Genomic DNA, 17532 nt, shown 5'->3' with positions numbered 1-17532 from the left:
CCTGAGTGCAGCAAAAATAATGAGAAAATAAGGAAATACAGGCAGAGGGCAGGGTCTCTGCAGATACAGACACCAGCACACACTTCTTAAAGAAAGGTGTTATGATGACATGAGTCTGTAGATTGTTTTCTTTTGCAAAATGATGCATATTATGCCTTTAAACACAATATAAAACAAGAATGTGGAGATCCTATCCTTTAGAAATGATTTGACTGTGAAGCCAAAATAAAGAGTCCACTGGTTTGAACCATTTAAATCCCATCTTTTGGATCACGTGTGTGAAGTGGACCGAACTATATTACATGTAGCTTTCGGCCCTGAGGTGTAACTTTAAGGCTGGTGTAACTTCAGATATATGTCTCTACAGTCCGTCTGAAACTTAACAGCTCGGATATTATTGTTTCCATAAAAACCGAAGTGTGGAATAGCATTTTAGCGAGACTAATGACACAAAATTCTTTGTAACAAATGGTGTGAGCAGGTGTGGGACCGTTGCACGTGTGGTGAGAAACCATGATTTTTGATTGGGCTTTATGTATTATGTGACATATCCACTCGGTAAGTCAGTCAGTCAGTCAGGACGCAGCATATTTTGAGTGGTTTTCCACCGTGGTCAAACATGCTGAGTCGGACCTCAGTAACCCCTGCACAGTTAAAATTCCAGGTCCCTGAAAAGTGAAAGGCAAGTCAAATCAGTGTGTCAACAGGGGATCTGTAAACCACACGTTTCCTGGACGGCTCTGTCAAGACCAGCTGTGCATACATCATAGCCTCCATGATCTGTGTGTACAGTCAAAGAAGGAAATAAAAGACAGACACACAGAAATAAAGACAGACATAAAAACAGACAGACAGACAGACAGAGGGGAAAGACAGAAAAAGAGACAGATATGTAGGGGAGACTGGGAGCAATTGCACCCTTTCTTTTATAGTTACCTCCATCCTACTTGAAATACGCAAGTCATCTTTTGATATAAGAAACATACACATGTGCACTAATAATATGACTGATATATTTTATTAGCCTGCTAGTTAGCTACCATTTTGTTTAGCTTCCCCCGATTTTGCAGCCATGATAAAATCTTTAATGCTAGTTAGCTACACCTCTCTTAGCATAGTTTGTTCATGTTAAATTTAAACAGTAATCTAGAGTAGTACCAGAGTAATGATATGTTCAGATTCCCGGCGACTGCATCTGGCTACAAGTCATTTTCAATGGGAGCCAGTGACGTGGAGCCAGAAACTGTGGTCCGCCACTTTTTGCTATGTGTCGGCGTGACGCGCTATAAATAAAAATTGAGGTGGCCTCCACTTTTGTCAGCACTCTGCGACAATGCAGCTGACCACGTTTGGCCATTCTGAAGCTGCGTCGCTGGTAATGTGCACGTACCATAGGTGTCATCACTCCAGCTTGTTTCTGAGTGTAAGAATTAACGCCTCCTGTTACAATTACCCCTGGTCTCCCCTACACAGAATACGAGGCAGAGGAGGGGGAAAGTTGATATTTGATCTGTGGAGAGAGAAAAACAGTCTGATCGTCTCTTTGAGGTCTGACAAGTCCGCAGTCCTATCTGTTACCGTGTCAATACTTCACAACAGCCCACCCTGCCCTCATCGTCTGTCCCTCCTCACCTTCCAGATGCTCACCCAGTGAAGGGGTGAAAGGTTGGCAGGTGCCTGGGGGAGCACCGAGGAGCCTCGGGGTCAGATTTCTGAGAGGTCAAGCAGTCGCAGTCTTTGGGTGGAAGGAGCTGGGCTTGGGGGGGGGCGGGCAATATGGCTAGTGTCCAGAGCAGGAGATAGACGGGACCACAGAGCAGCAGTCTCACCTAATCAACTTCATTTACAGGCCATGACAGACAGAGACGCCTGCCTGAGGCGGCCACAATCAGCTTTCAGGGTATTACCCACTGCCCACCACAAATCCATAATCCTTGAATCCTTGACCTTTTGCATTTTCAACATAAAGTCAATGACAGTCACAATGGCATAGACAAATGATCCGTGCATTTGCGTGATTTGTTCCAAAACTGATCTGTAATTGCAAAATAAATAAGTGGCCGCACCTTTAATGTGACAGTTATTGATTATACGCGCCATACTGCACAATAATTTAACTCTGCGGCTTGTTTAAATGCACGCTGCACTATAATTAGTCTGTAAAGTCAATCGACATATTGACGTGCACCCTGTTGACTGATGCCACGTGATTTTTCTGATCGTGCACAGCGAAATGACTTCAGCCCCGAACGCCGGACCTAATCTGGTGGAACAGAAAAGGGCATCGTCTATATAATCAGCGACCAAAGGCAATAAGTTGTACGCAGGCAGTGATGCTCACGTCCAAGGGCGCAGATCTCATTATAACGTTTGGTGGGTCAGCTCAATTTATGTGAATTATTAACGTTAAAATACCCTCTGCTCCCGGCCGTCTTTCAAGTCGAAGGACAGTTAAACCAAACTGCATTCTAAGAGCAGTTGTTTCATGGAAAGGCCAAACCTTTCACAGTAAAAGCTCCCCTGCTAAGACAATTGTTGCTAAATCTGTAACATCATTGACTACAACCCGTTGTTGTCACATACAGACATTTTGTCACCACCCCTCAGTGTCTCATACTGATGCACAAGGTTTCCTTTAGCAGCTGTATGAGACGCTGCCAGAAAACCTCTTTAACACTTGGTTCAAGCTGTGAAACTCTTGCAGCTTGGGAAGATTTAGGAAACAAAACATTGTTCCATTATGTACGTCACAGGACATCACTGAAGTGACTCGCAAAACAAAATGTTATGTACCTCAAAATTTTTAGCCACACTTTTGAGTTCCCGGGTGGCCATCTAAATTACAAGCTGAGCTCAGCTGTTGATCATAATCTCAAATCTGCTTTTTGCAGCTTCGAATAAATTTAGTTCAAACTGAACTTATCAGAAACTTGAACATACTTTAGTGTGATAAGAACTATGTAAAATGACAGAAACCATGTTAGAGAAAAATTTATTTGACTTGTAGTTTGATGTTTTAGTTTGGTCCACGTCTTATCTGCTTATCTAAAATGGGGGGCGGGGTTTATGACCTATAGCCAGCAACCAAGGGGCAATTTGAGATGTTTTGCTTTCAATTTTGAGGAGCTGTCATGTTGTCAAGGGATTCACATGAGGCACGAAACCCCAGTCTCCTGGGTGAAAGTCCTTTGTTTGTTTGACTCATACATACATCCATCCCACATCCTCCAGATGTGGACTTCCTCCCTCACTATACTACATCAACAGCCTGGTGCATCCCATACAGGTGCAGATAGGTTTACACTGAAGTAATGTGAAAGCCCGGTGTGTTTCTCTCAGCTGTTACACCATGCACAACTATTGGCAGCATGGCGGTGACAAAGTGTCAGTATTTGACGAGTTGGGAATGAGAACGGGTTGTAAACTAAGCTGTGTCAAAGTGTTTGAAGCAGATGTACACGTATTGACTGGCCTGGCACTTTGGCAGGGGCCGTTTTTACCCGATGACAGGAAAGTGACGTAAACGTTTAAAAAGTGTTGTTTATTTGTGTGAATTATATTAACAAGTGTGTAGAAATGAGTAGGGATGGTAGGTAGGTAATGTGTTTTTTTGAGGAAGAAGATTGCATCTCCCACTCCTTATACCTCACATTGGTTTTGCCCTCTACCTATCTTTAGCTGTAGGTCTCTTTCTACTGCAAAAATATTTAATATATGAATTAAGCAGCTTACGAAAATATAATTTTAGTCAGCATTCTTCTGGCAGCAGCACAGCGTCTCTCTGTATGTATTGTTTATTATTTGCATGTTAATTGTCAGTGGCATGAAATATCCTCTCTTGCATTATATTTTTAAATACATCATTTATTTAGAAATAATTTATAGAGGGAACATCTTCATGTTTTTCAGAAGTTGGCAGGGCTCGTTCCCTCCGACCCCTCAGGAGCTGCAGTCAAGCATGCATCCATCGACTGAACTTAATGAGTTTTTGTACATAACATCATGTTCAGGTTGGCGTGTTCGGCTGTCTAATGCATGCTCCAGTTTCTCCAGAGCCTCTTCATTAGATCAGTGAAATGAGTCAATAAAGTTTGGGATGTCTGCCCTGAAATCAATGAGCGAATTGGCAGGAGAAATGTTGTCTTCCTGATGGTTTACAGCTGCATAGGGCTAGCAATCAGATCTAATTCACCTACACAGTAGCTACTTCTCTCTAAGTGATGTGTGCATCAGATCTATCAAAGGAAAACGATGCAGCGAGCGGATAAAACAACTCGACAGAATTCCCCTCCTCCCTCCCATAACCATCCATTATGTAAACACAAGATGCGGTCAGTTTATTCCAGTCTAGACATGCAGCCCTACATCATCCGCCCCTTGCTGAGCACACAGCACTGACCCACATTAATACATTTATAATCGATACCTCCTCAGGTCCCGTGAGCAGACTCGCCTATCAGATGTTGAAGGAAATTGTGCAGTCCAATTTAAAATGGCCCAGGGGGAACTTTCATAACCATGTGCCAATTAGTTCCACTGTCAATAATGGTAATGCTAAAGGACATTGTGTTCCAGGGTGAGAGGAGAGGATGGATGGGGGGGGGTGGGAGGGAGACATCATCAAGCTTATGCCCGTTGTTCATTGTTAATGGCTGTTACACTGACAAGAAGCATTTGATCAGACACACACACACATTTGGGGGCCGTGGATGCTGACGGGGTTGTGTTATGGGGCAGAATTACACAACCCATGAAGATAATAAGTAACGACGTCTTATAAAGGTCAACAAACAAAGCACTAGTGGGACAAACACAGGCCGTGTGATGAGATTCATTAGGACAGCATTGAGAGCGTGGAGAGGGAGAAAGAGGGGACGACGGGGGGAGGGGGGTCGCATTCCTCCGCCGTTTCACTGCGGCCGTCACAGCAGCAGCTGAAACAGGTGTGTGTCTTTACTCGGGGCGCAGAGGGCAAGACAAGTGCTATTCTCACATGGTTCAGGCTGGTCACACTCGACCACACTCTGACCTGACACCCACTTGAGTAGCCCAAGACTTCATTAAGAGGGCCCTAAGTGACGCGGGGGGGTCTCACGACTATTATCTCAGCAATTTAATACAGACTCTGCCTGTCTGTAAATGATCTTGGCTCAAGGATATTTATGAGCAGTCTGCATGTCAACGTCAAAAACTTTCAGCAGCCCTGCTTTGAATTCGGGACCCCTGATGAGCTGTAATCGCGGGGGGCTCTCCACCCCGATGCTTCCACTTTGATTCGTGGTCACCTCACCTGTCTGAGGAGCCTCTTCTTATAAACTTGCAAAGTCATCCCGCAAACTCCGCTTCACTCAACGCGGTCGCTCCAGGCGCACAAAAGGAAATTGCGAGAGGCAGGTGCCAGCTCAAGATGGGCGCACAATAGAGTATTGAGAAGCACTCTTGTTCAGGGAGACAACACAAAGCTAACGCTTGATTGGGGACAGCGAGCTACCTGCAGGGCTGGACATGAGACTGTCAGACTGAAATCACAAACTTGAAAAAGCAATAAAATTTAAGTGTCAGGCTTGACGTGGAGAAAGCCACAGACCTGGCATAGCCACACATCTTGCATATTTAATGACACTAAATCAGTGTATCTAATTATGCGTTGGCTAAAATTAGGCTTATGCATTCTCAGCTGTAAAAAGGCACGCTTTGGTGGGAAAATGTTCAAATCTGTTGTTATTTAAATTGTCAACATTAAGAGACATAATTAACTTGTGCTGCAAATTTTGCATCAGGGAAGACCACATGAGGTTGAAACAGATCATCGTTTTAAGGCGATAGTTTTTTGAAGTGGGGTCGGTACCGGTGTCGACAGGGTCAGCAATGTAACATATTTTAGCCACCTAAAAAAGGCAAACCTGGGAAAAATCAATATCAGTTTAAGTGTACACTATATTTAGAATATTTTCACGTCTTTACTTTGCTGTCAGACAACCTCCTCTGACAGGAAACCTCTGTTATATCAGACAAATATCACTCTCTCTAAAGCAAGTTGCTGGTCTACCGCTGCTTTGACCTGTTAGTTTGTTGGTGTTAATGTGCGACTATGGTGAATCCAAACTAAGCCTTTAAAACACCAAGGTCACACAATAACACAAACAAACTAACTGATCAAAGCAGTAGTTTCCTGTTGGAAAAGGTCGACTGACAGCAAGGTAAAGCAGTGAAAATATTCTAAATATAACATACACTTAAACTGACAGTGATTTCTTTTAGGTTGACTTTTTTTGGTGGCTTAAATGTGTTTTGTTGCTGACCCTGTTCACAGCAGCTCATTGCTTAGCTTCCTACAGCGGCACTCCCTCTATTTTTCCAAAGTGGGGCCATGCTGAAGGCCATCTATTGTAGATAATACTACGACTGTGGATAAGTACATCACACAACCCACGTTCACAAAGCCCACGCTACCCGTTTAAGCCATTATGCCTAACACAATAAAGGCTTTTAGCATAACTTTTCTCCTTTCTCAGAAAATGATCTTAACTTGAGTCATGTTTGATAAGAATGGGATTTGATATAGACTTATGTTGCTTGGCTTGAGGTGTGAATTGCCCCAAAAGACTCACGAGACTCAACTGTACAGAAAGACCGGAGAGAAAGACATTTTTAGTCCGTGTTTAGCTCTCAGTGCTGTTGTAGCTTCTAACTGAATCTCTGTAGCCTGATTTTAAGTTATTCTCCTCCGTCGCTGTTTGTACTCTCAGGTATCTGCTTTATTTTACCGTTTCATGTTCACTTTCAGCTGCAGGAGTCGTGTTAAATTACTGCAGATGAAAACCTAACATTTCCTGATTTTGCTTCTTAGTAATAAAAGTTTTTAAATGACAAAATAACCGGGCTTTATTTGTAGAGAATTTATAGGAAAGTAAGTGTTTATCCAGGATTTTACAGCCGCTTGACTCAAGCTATACTCATCTTCAGTTAGAAGATACACCATCAAGCAAAGAGATGCAAATCCCTGCCGTGCTGTGCTGACGTGCCGAGTCAAATCGAATCAAGCCAGCACGTGTATGGAAAAGGGGTATTGGTCTATTACATTCATACATCACTCCAAATGGATAAGCAGCACTACAGGTAAGAGGAAAGACATTTATTTTTGATTTGACTTTCCCTTTAAACCTCTCCTCATAGTTGGCCTGGCATTTAGCTGCAGGCTAAATCGATTTAATTGGATTCTTTCCAGAACCAAATTTCATCTCAAATCCTGAACTTTAAAGATATCGGCTGCTTTTCCCAGTCTCACGTCTCCTTGCTCAGGGTTAGTATCACTTCTCGCTCCTCCGATATGCCTGGAACCTGGACATGGTGACGCACTTTTAGTCACTCCTTCCTTTTCCCAAACACATCTACACACACATCTAATGACAACAGAACACACAGCTACGGTCTCCAGCTCAGGAAACAGAGGGTTCCTGTTTTTGAGTCCAAGCTCTATTGTTATCTTAAACAGCATTTTGACTCTCTCTCTCTCTCTCTCCTTGGGTCTGGTTCTCTCTGCCTCTCCAGCTCTTGCTTCACACACTTGAGATATTACACAATTATTATCTCACCAAATCTCGATCCCCATATAGCTCTTTAGCAGCACACACTCTTATCTGGACCTTTCATTCTGCTAATATTGACAAAGCCAGAGAGATAGAGTCAACACAACTCTCCATTACCACTTTTCCTGTTTTATCTATGCCTCTTATCTTTGCTCTGTGGATGGAGTCACACAGTCACTCCTATTTCTGCTCATGTGGATCGAGTATCTCCTCCACCATCGCTATCTCTCTGCCAACCCCTCTCACACACAACACACTCTTAGAAACAAGGACTCCAAAAGGGTTCTTCCTGAAAACGCTGAGTTCTACCCAGAACCATCTGGTTCTGAGGAGCCTTTTTTTTTAAGAAAGAGGTTTGTCAAGGGTTCTTTCTAAGACAAAGCGTTCCATTAAGGATCCTTTACATCCAAAGCTCCTTTTTGCAGGAAAGAGTTCGTCAAGGATTGTTGAAATCCTCTTTTGCTAAGGGTTGTTAGCACTGTAATATAAGAGGGTTCATGATAGAACCCCTGGATGGGTTCTAGGTGAAACCATTGGTATATAGATGGATTTTGTAGAATCTGGTGAGTGTGTTCTAAATAAAACCCCTAGAGTATAATGGGTTTCTAAGTAGAACTCACTGGATGGGTTCTACATATATAAACTAATTTTTGGTAGAACCTCCAAGTAGGTTGTAGATAAAACCTTTGGAACATAAAAATGTTCTGTTGAACCCCTTGTTGGTTCTAGATAAAACTCTTGGAATATAAATGGGTTCTTGGTAGAACCTCATGTGTGTCTTCTAGATGAAACCCTTGGAATATAAAACATTTATTGTTAGAACTCCATGAGATTGTTCTACAAAAAAATCCTAGAGTATAATAAGATTCTAAGTAGAACTCACTGGATGAGTTCTACATATATAAAATTATTTTCGGTTCTAGGTTAAACTCTTGGAGTATAAAATGGTTCTTGGTGTGTTCTACATAAACCCAGGGTGGGTTCTAGATAAAACCCTGAAAATATAAAACGTTCCAAGTAGAACAACCTGAATGTGTTCTAGATAAACCTCTAGGAATATAAAGAAGTTCTTGGTAGAACCCCCTGGGTGAATTCTTGTTAGCATCCTTAAAAGGACGAAACGTATGGTTCCGGTTGGAACCATTAACACCATAGGAATGATCTCTATAGAACCTCTCATAGGGGGTTGAGGATGAAACCTTTTACGAATGCTTCGAAGTATAACCCTTCATGCTGGGTACTATGGTGTTCTACCTAAAACCCAGCAAAGGTCAAAGGTCAGAAAGCGTTCCCTCTATCGGGACAAGCTGAAGAACCCTTCGATGGTTCTCGCAAACATCCTTATTTCTACGAGCGTGCCTTAACGCTCTTTTCTCTCGTTCTTTCTGCCTACTCTGCTGCTCTCGCCGCTCGTTGTGGGAACCGAGGTGCTGCCTGCAGTCTATTGCTCAGTTGAAGGTGTTAGGGGGATTGGAGAAAAGTCTGGATAAGCAACAGCTGGATTTAATGCACCATTAAGGTCATTGGTTGTTCAAGCTGCACCTGCAAATCCCCTGATTTCACCCCCCTGTCTAAACCTCTCTCCCCTGTCTGCTCCCCTCCTCTCCCCTCCCCTCCTCTCCTCTCTGTTGCCCTCTCCTCTTTCGTCCACATACTCGGTCACCCTTTCTTTTCAGTCCCGGCCCTCTCAGCTTTCTCTCTCCTGCCCCGTCAGCTATGAAATCCCCCCCTCACTCCTCCTCCTCTCTGTCTTTTCTGCTTCTTTATCGAAGGTAACTGCTGCCGCTGCTGCACCTCTTCTTTCACTCTGTTTCCCCGCATCCCTCTCTCCTGTTTTATCTCACTCTGCATGTCCCTCTCGCCCTCTCTTTCTCTCTTGTTTCAGGGCCCCTCCCGCCCGCTCTCTCGCAGGCTGTTGTGTTGTGTCTGCCAGGCCTTCTCGGCTGGAGCGCAGGTTTCCTGAGTACTGGAACGGAACAGGAGCTGGCAGGGAGACACGCTGAGAAAAGCCAGCTCCACTGTTCCCACTGAGTGTCACACGCGCTCGCTGTGCTGCTCATACCGATGCAACGCAGGCAGGACACAGCACATGCTATGATGTATGTAAGGATGCAGCATGTCATCATGGGTAATCCCACCTGGATTCAGTTTATTCTATCGATGCCGTGGAGTAACCTGACCTTCACAGTCCTACATGTATCATAATACATCTTATCAAAGCTCCTGTGTGTGAGAATGAAGGGGATTTATTGGCAGAATGTTTATGAAAGGGAATATAGTATTCATAAGTATGTTTTCATCAATCTATAATCGCCTGAAAATAAGAACTGTTGTGTTTTTTTTCTTATAATAAAAAGATATATTGATATATAGTAAAATAAAGAAATATATCTGCAGAGGGTGTGGATAATATTCCACAGATGCCACCATGTTGAACCGCCATGTTTTTACATTAGCCCAGGTTCTCCAACACACTAAGAAGGGGAGGGAGAGTAGCGGCGTGTGCAATCAGCAATGTCACCACTAGATGCCACTAAAACCTACACCAGGTCTATTCAAGTGGTGGTCCGTGGGCCGAATCCGGCCCTTTAATGACCTCAATCTGGTTGTTTGATCATCTGTAAATATGGGGAAAAAACATATAATTTTGATTTAATTTAAATATCCATCTTAGATTCTAAGTTTGTGGGTTTTTACATTGTTTATTATAAGCTCATCATTTTATTAGTGGATTAATTAGCCCATTCGTCTGTTGTTAAGCACAGAGACATTTAATTTAGTCAAACTGAATGAGAAAAGATGTTAAATGCAACATTATGTTTAATTAAAACAAAAAGCCACTTCTATTGTGAGATCACCAGGACACATTGTTTTTGGCTGTATTTTGTATTTTAAGTTTCTTTTTTAGTTGTGAAAACTAATAAAATTGAGAAAAAAATCCTAATTTAGCACAGCAGATAGGTGCAGGCTGTTTTGATTAGCATGAAAACAGGATTTAATTCAAAAATAGTATTATCTGATATGATTCATTTATTTTAATTAATTTGAAGCTTCATTTTTTAATCTAGCTCTATGGTTCTTAATAGAGACTAATTTTGCGCATAGGCGATTGGACTGATAATTAATTAAACAGAGATGGGGTCAAGTCATTATTTTATCATTTAGTAATTTTTTAAGTCACAGACAAGTCTAAAGTCTTTGCACTCAAGTCCCAAGTCCTAAAAAAGTCATAAAGGACTCATCACCAGATGTAATGCCATTATAACAGCAGAACCTCAGCTACTGTTCTTTGAGAAACTTCAGATGTCGAACAACGTTGGAAGTTTTGCTTCTCTGTCACGAGCAAGATTCGGTCATTTTGGGGCCGAAGGCAAATACAGGCATTATTCATTCAGACAAATTGGATCTGAGGAATTAAGTGTCAACTTGTTGACAATGAATAGCGTCACTGTTAGTTGATTCAGGAAGTGAATGGAAGTGAATTTGTGGATTTGTAGATTCGCACTTTTTAAATAACAGACTTTTTAATCTTTGGACTTGTGGGAAGATATCAAGTATTTTAAAGTCAAAAGGCTCGAAAGTCCATGCAAAGTCGTAAGTCACTGAACTGCACTCGAGTCCACACCTCTGTTACATAAAGTCATTTTTCTTCTTTAGCTTCTTTTCATGTGAGGATGTGTTGGACCGTGAGAAACAGGAGTTTTCTATGATAATTTACTGAGATTTTATGGATTCAAATATTCAAAGCCTAATAAAACATACTAAACATTTTAATCAACAGTGGAAGTGAGCATTAGCTGCAGCTCCTTGTTAGGAAAATCAAATGCAATTAACACGTTCAGACATGACATATATCATGGGTGTTTTACAAAGCCTCGGAGCCATTTACAAGTTAAAGCATCCTCGAACTGCATCGCAAATTACATAATTGTTGATTTCGGGATTTAAAGATTTATGCTTTCAGCTCACAGACGTAAACCCTGACTATCTTCCAGTCTTATAACAATCTCCATAAACAGAAGAAACAGGCTGGCAGGCATGCATATCGTCACTTACACCATTAACGCTGCTGCAGACAAACATAAACACCCCCGTCCTAAGAATAACTCTCCATTTTTCCCCCAAAGAATGATGTTTATGTCTCGGTGGCTCTCTAGTGCGTCCCTCTGCCCGGCTAATTCACCGATGTTTACGTCTCACACTCCTCCTGATTTCACCCCGGAGAGGTCTGTGCCCTCTGCACCTGGACAGTTCACCGCTCTGAATGAACGGACGCGCCCCTTAGCACCTAAAGAGACGCCGACATCAAACACCGGCGTCTCCCCCTGAGGGCCCCTAATGAAATTGTTGTTGGATTCCTCGCTTTGGAATAACATTTGTATTTATGGATAGCTTTCAGCTCATGCTAATGATAATCTAATTTTCAAAATAGCTTTTCTAAATTAAGCGGGTGACACAGAGAAACAGTTAGAGGTCTAATGTGTGTTAAAAGCCTGACTGGGGGCCTCATTAAAGACTCGGGTGAAACAAATTGTTTTCTCTCTCTCAGCTGACAGGATACTGGTGTTGTTAATATATCAGAAAACAGTCCACGGCAGTCTTTTAATGAAAAACACAGACGGCTACAACATTGAGATTTATTGAGATGTTTAAAAAACCCTGGAGGACATGGAGCGATTAATCTTTCTGACCACTGTCTTCTCACTCCTCTCTCACACATTAGTGGATGTTAACTATAACTAAACATGACGTATGTGAAGTTACAAGGTTAACCATCATCATACCAACATATTTAATATATAAAAGGGACCCAAGAAAAAAAATACTCTAAGAACAAAAGCATCAAACTTGTTTATGTCTTATAACATTAATAGTTAATGTCATCTGCAGAATTATTAGTTTAGGAAAGTTACAGTTAATATGCATTGAGTAAAATGCAAACAGACAGATCACATGAGGAATTCTGTGTCTGCTGCATCAAAGTGACTCTGCTCCTACAATCCTGATAGTATGTGATACTAGTTCTGTCTCTTAAAACTGCATAGGCGGAATTGGGTGCCTTTGAAAATGCATTTAAAAATGCACTAATTAAAACATAAACAGAATGAAGTCGGTTGGAACAAACTGAATAACAAAGTCATGACAAATTGAAATGATTGAATAAATCACCTGTGAGATATAACGAAAAGTATACCTCTGGAGTCTCTTGGTATCCCAGTCAGTAAGACTAAAAGGTTAAAGGGGCGGCATGTAACGACTGAGGATCTAAACATGAGAACTGCAGTCCAAATAGCAAGTTGTAGCTATAGATGGTATATTAGATGAGTTGAAATCATGTTTAAGCGAGCTGTGAGATGCTAGTTGTGGTTCCACTTATGCTGCATACAACAAACAAACAAACAAAAGTGCATCCAAAAATAGAATATAATATGGGGGACAATGAATGAATTAACGAATTAATAGAAAATGGTAGTAAGGGGGCTGTAGGAGTGTTATATTACACCAGATGAAGGATTTTATGTTTTTTCTTTGGTTGTTTTTTTATATTTGAAAAGCAGTCAGCATCGACTTAAACTGTTTGGGAGATTTTGCCATGTTTTCCTGCCAGACTCCAGCAGTGTTTTGCGGACTAAATCGGCATGAGAGTAAATAATAGCGAATTAATAAACAAATCATCCATTTCAGTCATTTTTTTTAGTGAAGTATCCCTTTAACCACCTTGTTTTTCCCTCATTGATTAATAAAAATAGATGACCTAACACTCAGCCTCATTTCACCTGTGTTCACCCTCCACTCCACCCCTGGATAGAACTGCTGTTCTATCGTCAAAACACTCACTCTTGATTTTCAATAGATCTCTGATTGCATGTTTTGCTTCTGAGTACACAATTGTGTGAGTTGAACGAAATTTTAAAAAACCTACATGAAAATTGCCCCTAATTTAGCTGCTTTGTTGGAATTTCTATACTAATGGAACAGACACTACATTTCCCACACGGCATTGCGGTTTATCACGTCATAGTTCTGCGCAGAGCTGAGGTGGCGTTAGAGAGGAGGTAAACACGTCGGATTAAACATTTCAAAGCTTGTTATTTAACAAAATGCTACATAAATGAATAAACATTTACACGAAATGTGTTGCTTTTGTACGACTGTTAGCTTAATGTACCGTTTGTCTTCTTCGTGTGTTGTAGTTTGACAGCTAACACGGTGCTACTTTGGTGTGCTAAAGCTAAGCTAACTGAATGAATCGCCTGTTAAAGCCGCTCGGGTCTCTTCCAGGTTGTTTTCCGGCTGCTCACCTTAATCTCCACGGCAGCTCATCATCATCATCTTCATCATGACGAAACTCCTGGAGTGGCTGTTCGGTGTGTCGGTGCTCGGCTCCGTCTGGGCTCTGGTCACTTTCGACCTGTTGGACCTGAGTCTGCCGCAGACCTACAGAGAGGTCGCCTGGCCGATGCCTCTGTACCTGCTGGTGTCGTTCGGCTGCTACTCGCTGGCCACGGTGGGATACAGGGTGGCCACCTTCAATGACTGCGAGGAGGCGGCGAAGGAGCTGCAGGAGCAGATCAAAGAAGCCAAAGAGGACCTGAGGAAAAAGGGCTTAAAGATGTAGAGAAGGACTGAGTAGGAACTTTTGGGACACTGAAAGGGATGCACGGACCACTTTAACATACAGTCAAGCGGCTGCACCTTTGACACATATAGAGATATATCTTTATTCATGTCAGTGGTCTGCACTGGTGATGTTGAAGTAACCCAAAAAACTTGTGCGTCTCTTTTTTAGGATGTGAAAATGTTGTTGGGTGAGACTGAACTCTGCACTGACACCCTCATTTTTGTATCCGGCAGACATGATCTGAACATCAGTCACAATAACCCTTCATCTAGCGGTGAATGCCATGTATTTCTGATTAAATATTGATCAGACGTGCTTCAGGAAATTAGAAATTATTGTTCCAATGGATGATTTTCTGGGTTACTCCTAACAGGACAGTTTGCATTGTCACCATTTACCAACCTCATTTATAAAGTTACTGAATGTTACTCAGGCTCAGTTTTTGCTTGGATCAGTTTGTAGCAGGTGCACCTGCAACCATGAGCCAATTAATCAATTAGTTGTTAACTATTAAATGACTCTCCAACTATTTTTGAAAATTGATTAATTGTTTTGAGTCATTTTTTAAAGTTTAAATCAAAGAGACTCTGCACTTGCAATCGAACATTTTGTTGAAATTTCAGTGTGGTGACTTTCCTCAGGTTATTTTAAAATAAATAATAACTAATAAATGCAAAAGCAGATGAAGGTTGCAGCACTAAAATGTTAATAAAGCTTTGGATTGCAAATGTAGAGGACAGTGTGTACAGGTCTCTTTACTTTGTATTGTCAACTCTTCTACACACTTGTCTACTCAGAGGTGTGCAAAGGTTTTGCTCTCAGTCATTTTTTTAAAGGAAAAAATGTCCAAATTCTTGATTTCAGCTTCACATATGTGAATATTTTCTGGTTTCTTTAGTCCTCTATTAAAGTAAATTGAGTATCTATGGGTTATGGACAAAACAAGACATTTGAGGAAGTGTCCTTTGGCTTTAGGTTGCAGTGATCAATCCTTTTCACCATGTTAAGACATTTTATGGACCAACCCACTGATTAATTACTTGAGAAAAGGATGAAAATAAACATTAGTTGCAGCTCTAGTTTGGAGCAGGTGGTTTTTCTGATGGGCACACCATAAACCAGATGAAAGAAGAACACACATGGTACCATCTTTGGTTGCCAACACACAGTCAAATCCCCCTGAGAGTCACTGGTATGCTAAATAATCATCTGTAACCAGTTGCCGATCACTGAAATGCCAACTAATGAGCCCCAAAGGTCACACTGGAACAATCTGACTAAAGACTGTTCCCACTGAGAATTCTCAGATGCTTTCAATCTGCGTCACCACTACACAGACAGTGTGGACATTGTGTGTGTGTCTCTGGAGATTGTTGCTTGTCAGTATAGATAGACCAGATTTTATCTGTAAAGACAGAAGTATACATTCCATTGTCCAATTTCAGACTTGTGCCCTGTGGCTGTTGCTGAGGCTTAATTAAATTGGAGTCTATTTTCTTCAGTTTCTCTGCCTATAAATGTGTGTGTGTGTTTGTGGGTTGGGGGTACGGGTAGAGCCAGGAGGTATGCGAGTATGTGCATGAGTGTTTGCATATATGATGCATTCCTTCTCCGAGCATATCCCACACGGCCCGAGGGCTTTATATCAACTTCTCAATGCCTCTCTGTGCAAGAGCCAGATCTCCTTTGTCCTATTTTGTGAAAGGAGTAGATTGAAGTGGCGTATGAAGTAGTTTTGGATTGTCAGTGTATTACCCACAACAGATGCCAGTTGTGCGCCAGCAGGGTCAGCAACAAAAGGTATTTTAGCCACTTACAAAAGATTCGCCCAAAAAAAACATCAGTATATTTTATATTTAGAATATTTTCATTGCTTTATTTTGCTGTCGGACCCATTTTTCTAATGGGAAGCTGCCATTATAGAAAGTCAAATATCACTCGCTCCACACCAACCAAACTCCATACAAAAAAATCATTAATTTTACCCTAATAGAACACAGGAGCTGTTTGACTACCACTGCCTTGATTTGTTAGCTTGTTTGTGTTATTGTGTGGCCTTGAAGAATCTAAACTAGCCTTTTGAAAAAACAAAGTGACGCAATAACACAAAGAAACTAACTGATTGAGGTTATGGCAGACCAGCAGCTCATGTGTTCTGTGAGGTAAAATCACCGATTTCATCTATGGACTTTGGTTGGTTTGGAGAGAGTAATACTTTGCTTATTCACCAGCCTTTCAGATGGCAAAGTACAGTGGTGAAAGTATTCTAAATATGGTGTACACTTAAAAAAAAGTCCATCTAAAATAAATAAATGTCAAAGGCTCAGATACCTTTTGTTGCTGCACCTCATACAACACTACACCATGTACAACCCTACATCAGATAATCTGCACTATCCCTTTAAAAACATTAAATATACATTATACGGTATTTTCTTTTCTTCCCTCACAGAGGTTTGTTCCAATCAGACAATGTAAGCTAAGTGTAGTTTTGAAGTAATCTGATGTTGGCAAGTACAGTTTTTTTTGTTTGAGCCTTGAAAGGCTGCCTATGCTCATTTTCAGTGAAGCCCTGCTGTGCATAAACAAAGCATAGCCTGGCCAAAGGCATCATTACAGGCTTTCAAAAGCTCCCATAACTTCAGAACAAATGCAAAAGAGTCGACGGTTCTCTGTGTGCAAGCTCTGCCTGTTGTGCCGTTTGGCTGCAGCCCCATCATGCCTTGCAACGTCACCCCCCCATGAATGTCTGCAAGCTGTTGCAAGAGCAGACTGGATGAAAGACAACCTGTTATTTACCAGAAAATCTTCTACTTTTGGCAATTACACCAAAGGCTTCCCTTGGTAGGCAGTTATGTTCTCACTCGTAGCCACATGTGAACTAGTTAATCACTTTTCTTTGTCATCATTCTCCCCAAATCTAACTTTGAAGATGTCCATCTGTTCATCTTTTCTGCAAAGCGACGAGGCAAAAGTATAAATCATATTAGAACAAACATCGAACTGTACAGTGCATGTGTGTGTATGAACAGTGTAAGCATGTTTGTACCCTTTTAATCCCTCATTTGAAACATACAGTACAGCACATAAGCTTCATCCCAGATGTAACCTTTAGCATTTACATGATTGCAAGCGTAATTAAGTGTACAGACAGATGCACAGACAGAGATGAAACAGAAGCTGTTCCACCACAAACACTTGTTTTTTTGTTTTTTTTAAAATAAATCTCCATGTATTTCATTTGCAGCAAATGTGTGACTGTTGCTGTTTGGTGAAAGGGGCTTTTTTTTTTCTTTTTTCTTTTTTTTTATCACAGCTAAC

The 17532-nt window shown here is 41.4% G+C and overlaps 1 protein-coding gene across 2 annotated transcripts; it reads left to right on the top strand.

Moving 5' to 3' along the window:
* The first annotated feature begins 13591 nt into the window (after positions 1 to 13591).
* Positions 13592 to 15712, top strand: dpm3 (dolichyl-phosphate mannosyltransferase subunit 3, regulatory). 2 transcript variants are annotated; one of them, XM_084739757.1, is made up of 2 exons: positions 13592 to 13645; positions 13872 to 15712. In XM_084739757.1, exon 2 carries the CDS (start codon positions 13930 to 13932, stop codon positions 14206 to 14208), a length of 279 nt encoding a protein of 92 aa, XP_084595883.1. In that variant the 5' UTR covers positions 13592 to 13645; positions 13872 to 13929; the 3' UTR covers positions 14209 to 15712. The 2 variants fall into 2 exon arrangements, with proteins under 2 accessions (XP_084595883.1, XP_084595884.1); XM_084739758.1 differs by having other exon boundaries at positions 13593 to 13645; positions 13909 to 15712.
* The last annotated feature ends 1820 nt before the right edge of the window (positions 15713 to 17532 follow it).

This window comes from Lutjanus erythropterus, chromosome 16, assembly GCF_056507025.1.
Source record: "Lutjanus erythropterus isolate fLutEry1 chromosome 16, fLutEry1.hap2, whole genome shotgun sequence".
Lineage (NCBI taxonomy): Eukaryota > Metazoa > Chordata > Actinopteri > Lutjaniformes > Lutjanidae > Lutjanus > Lutjanus erythropterus.
The sequence above is the reverse complement of the archived record's forward strand: the minus strand, read 5'-3'. Positions and strand labels throughout refer to the sequence as shown.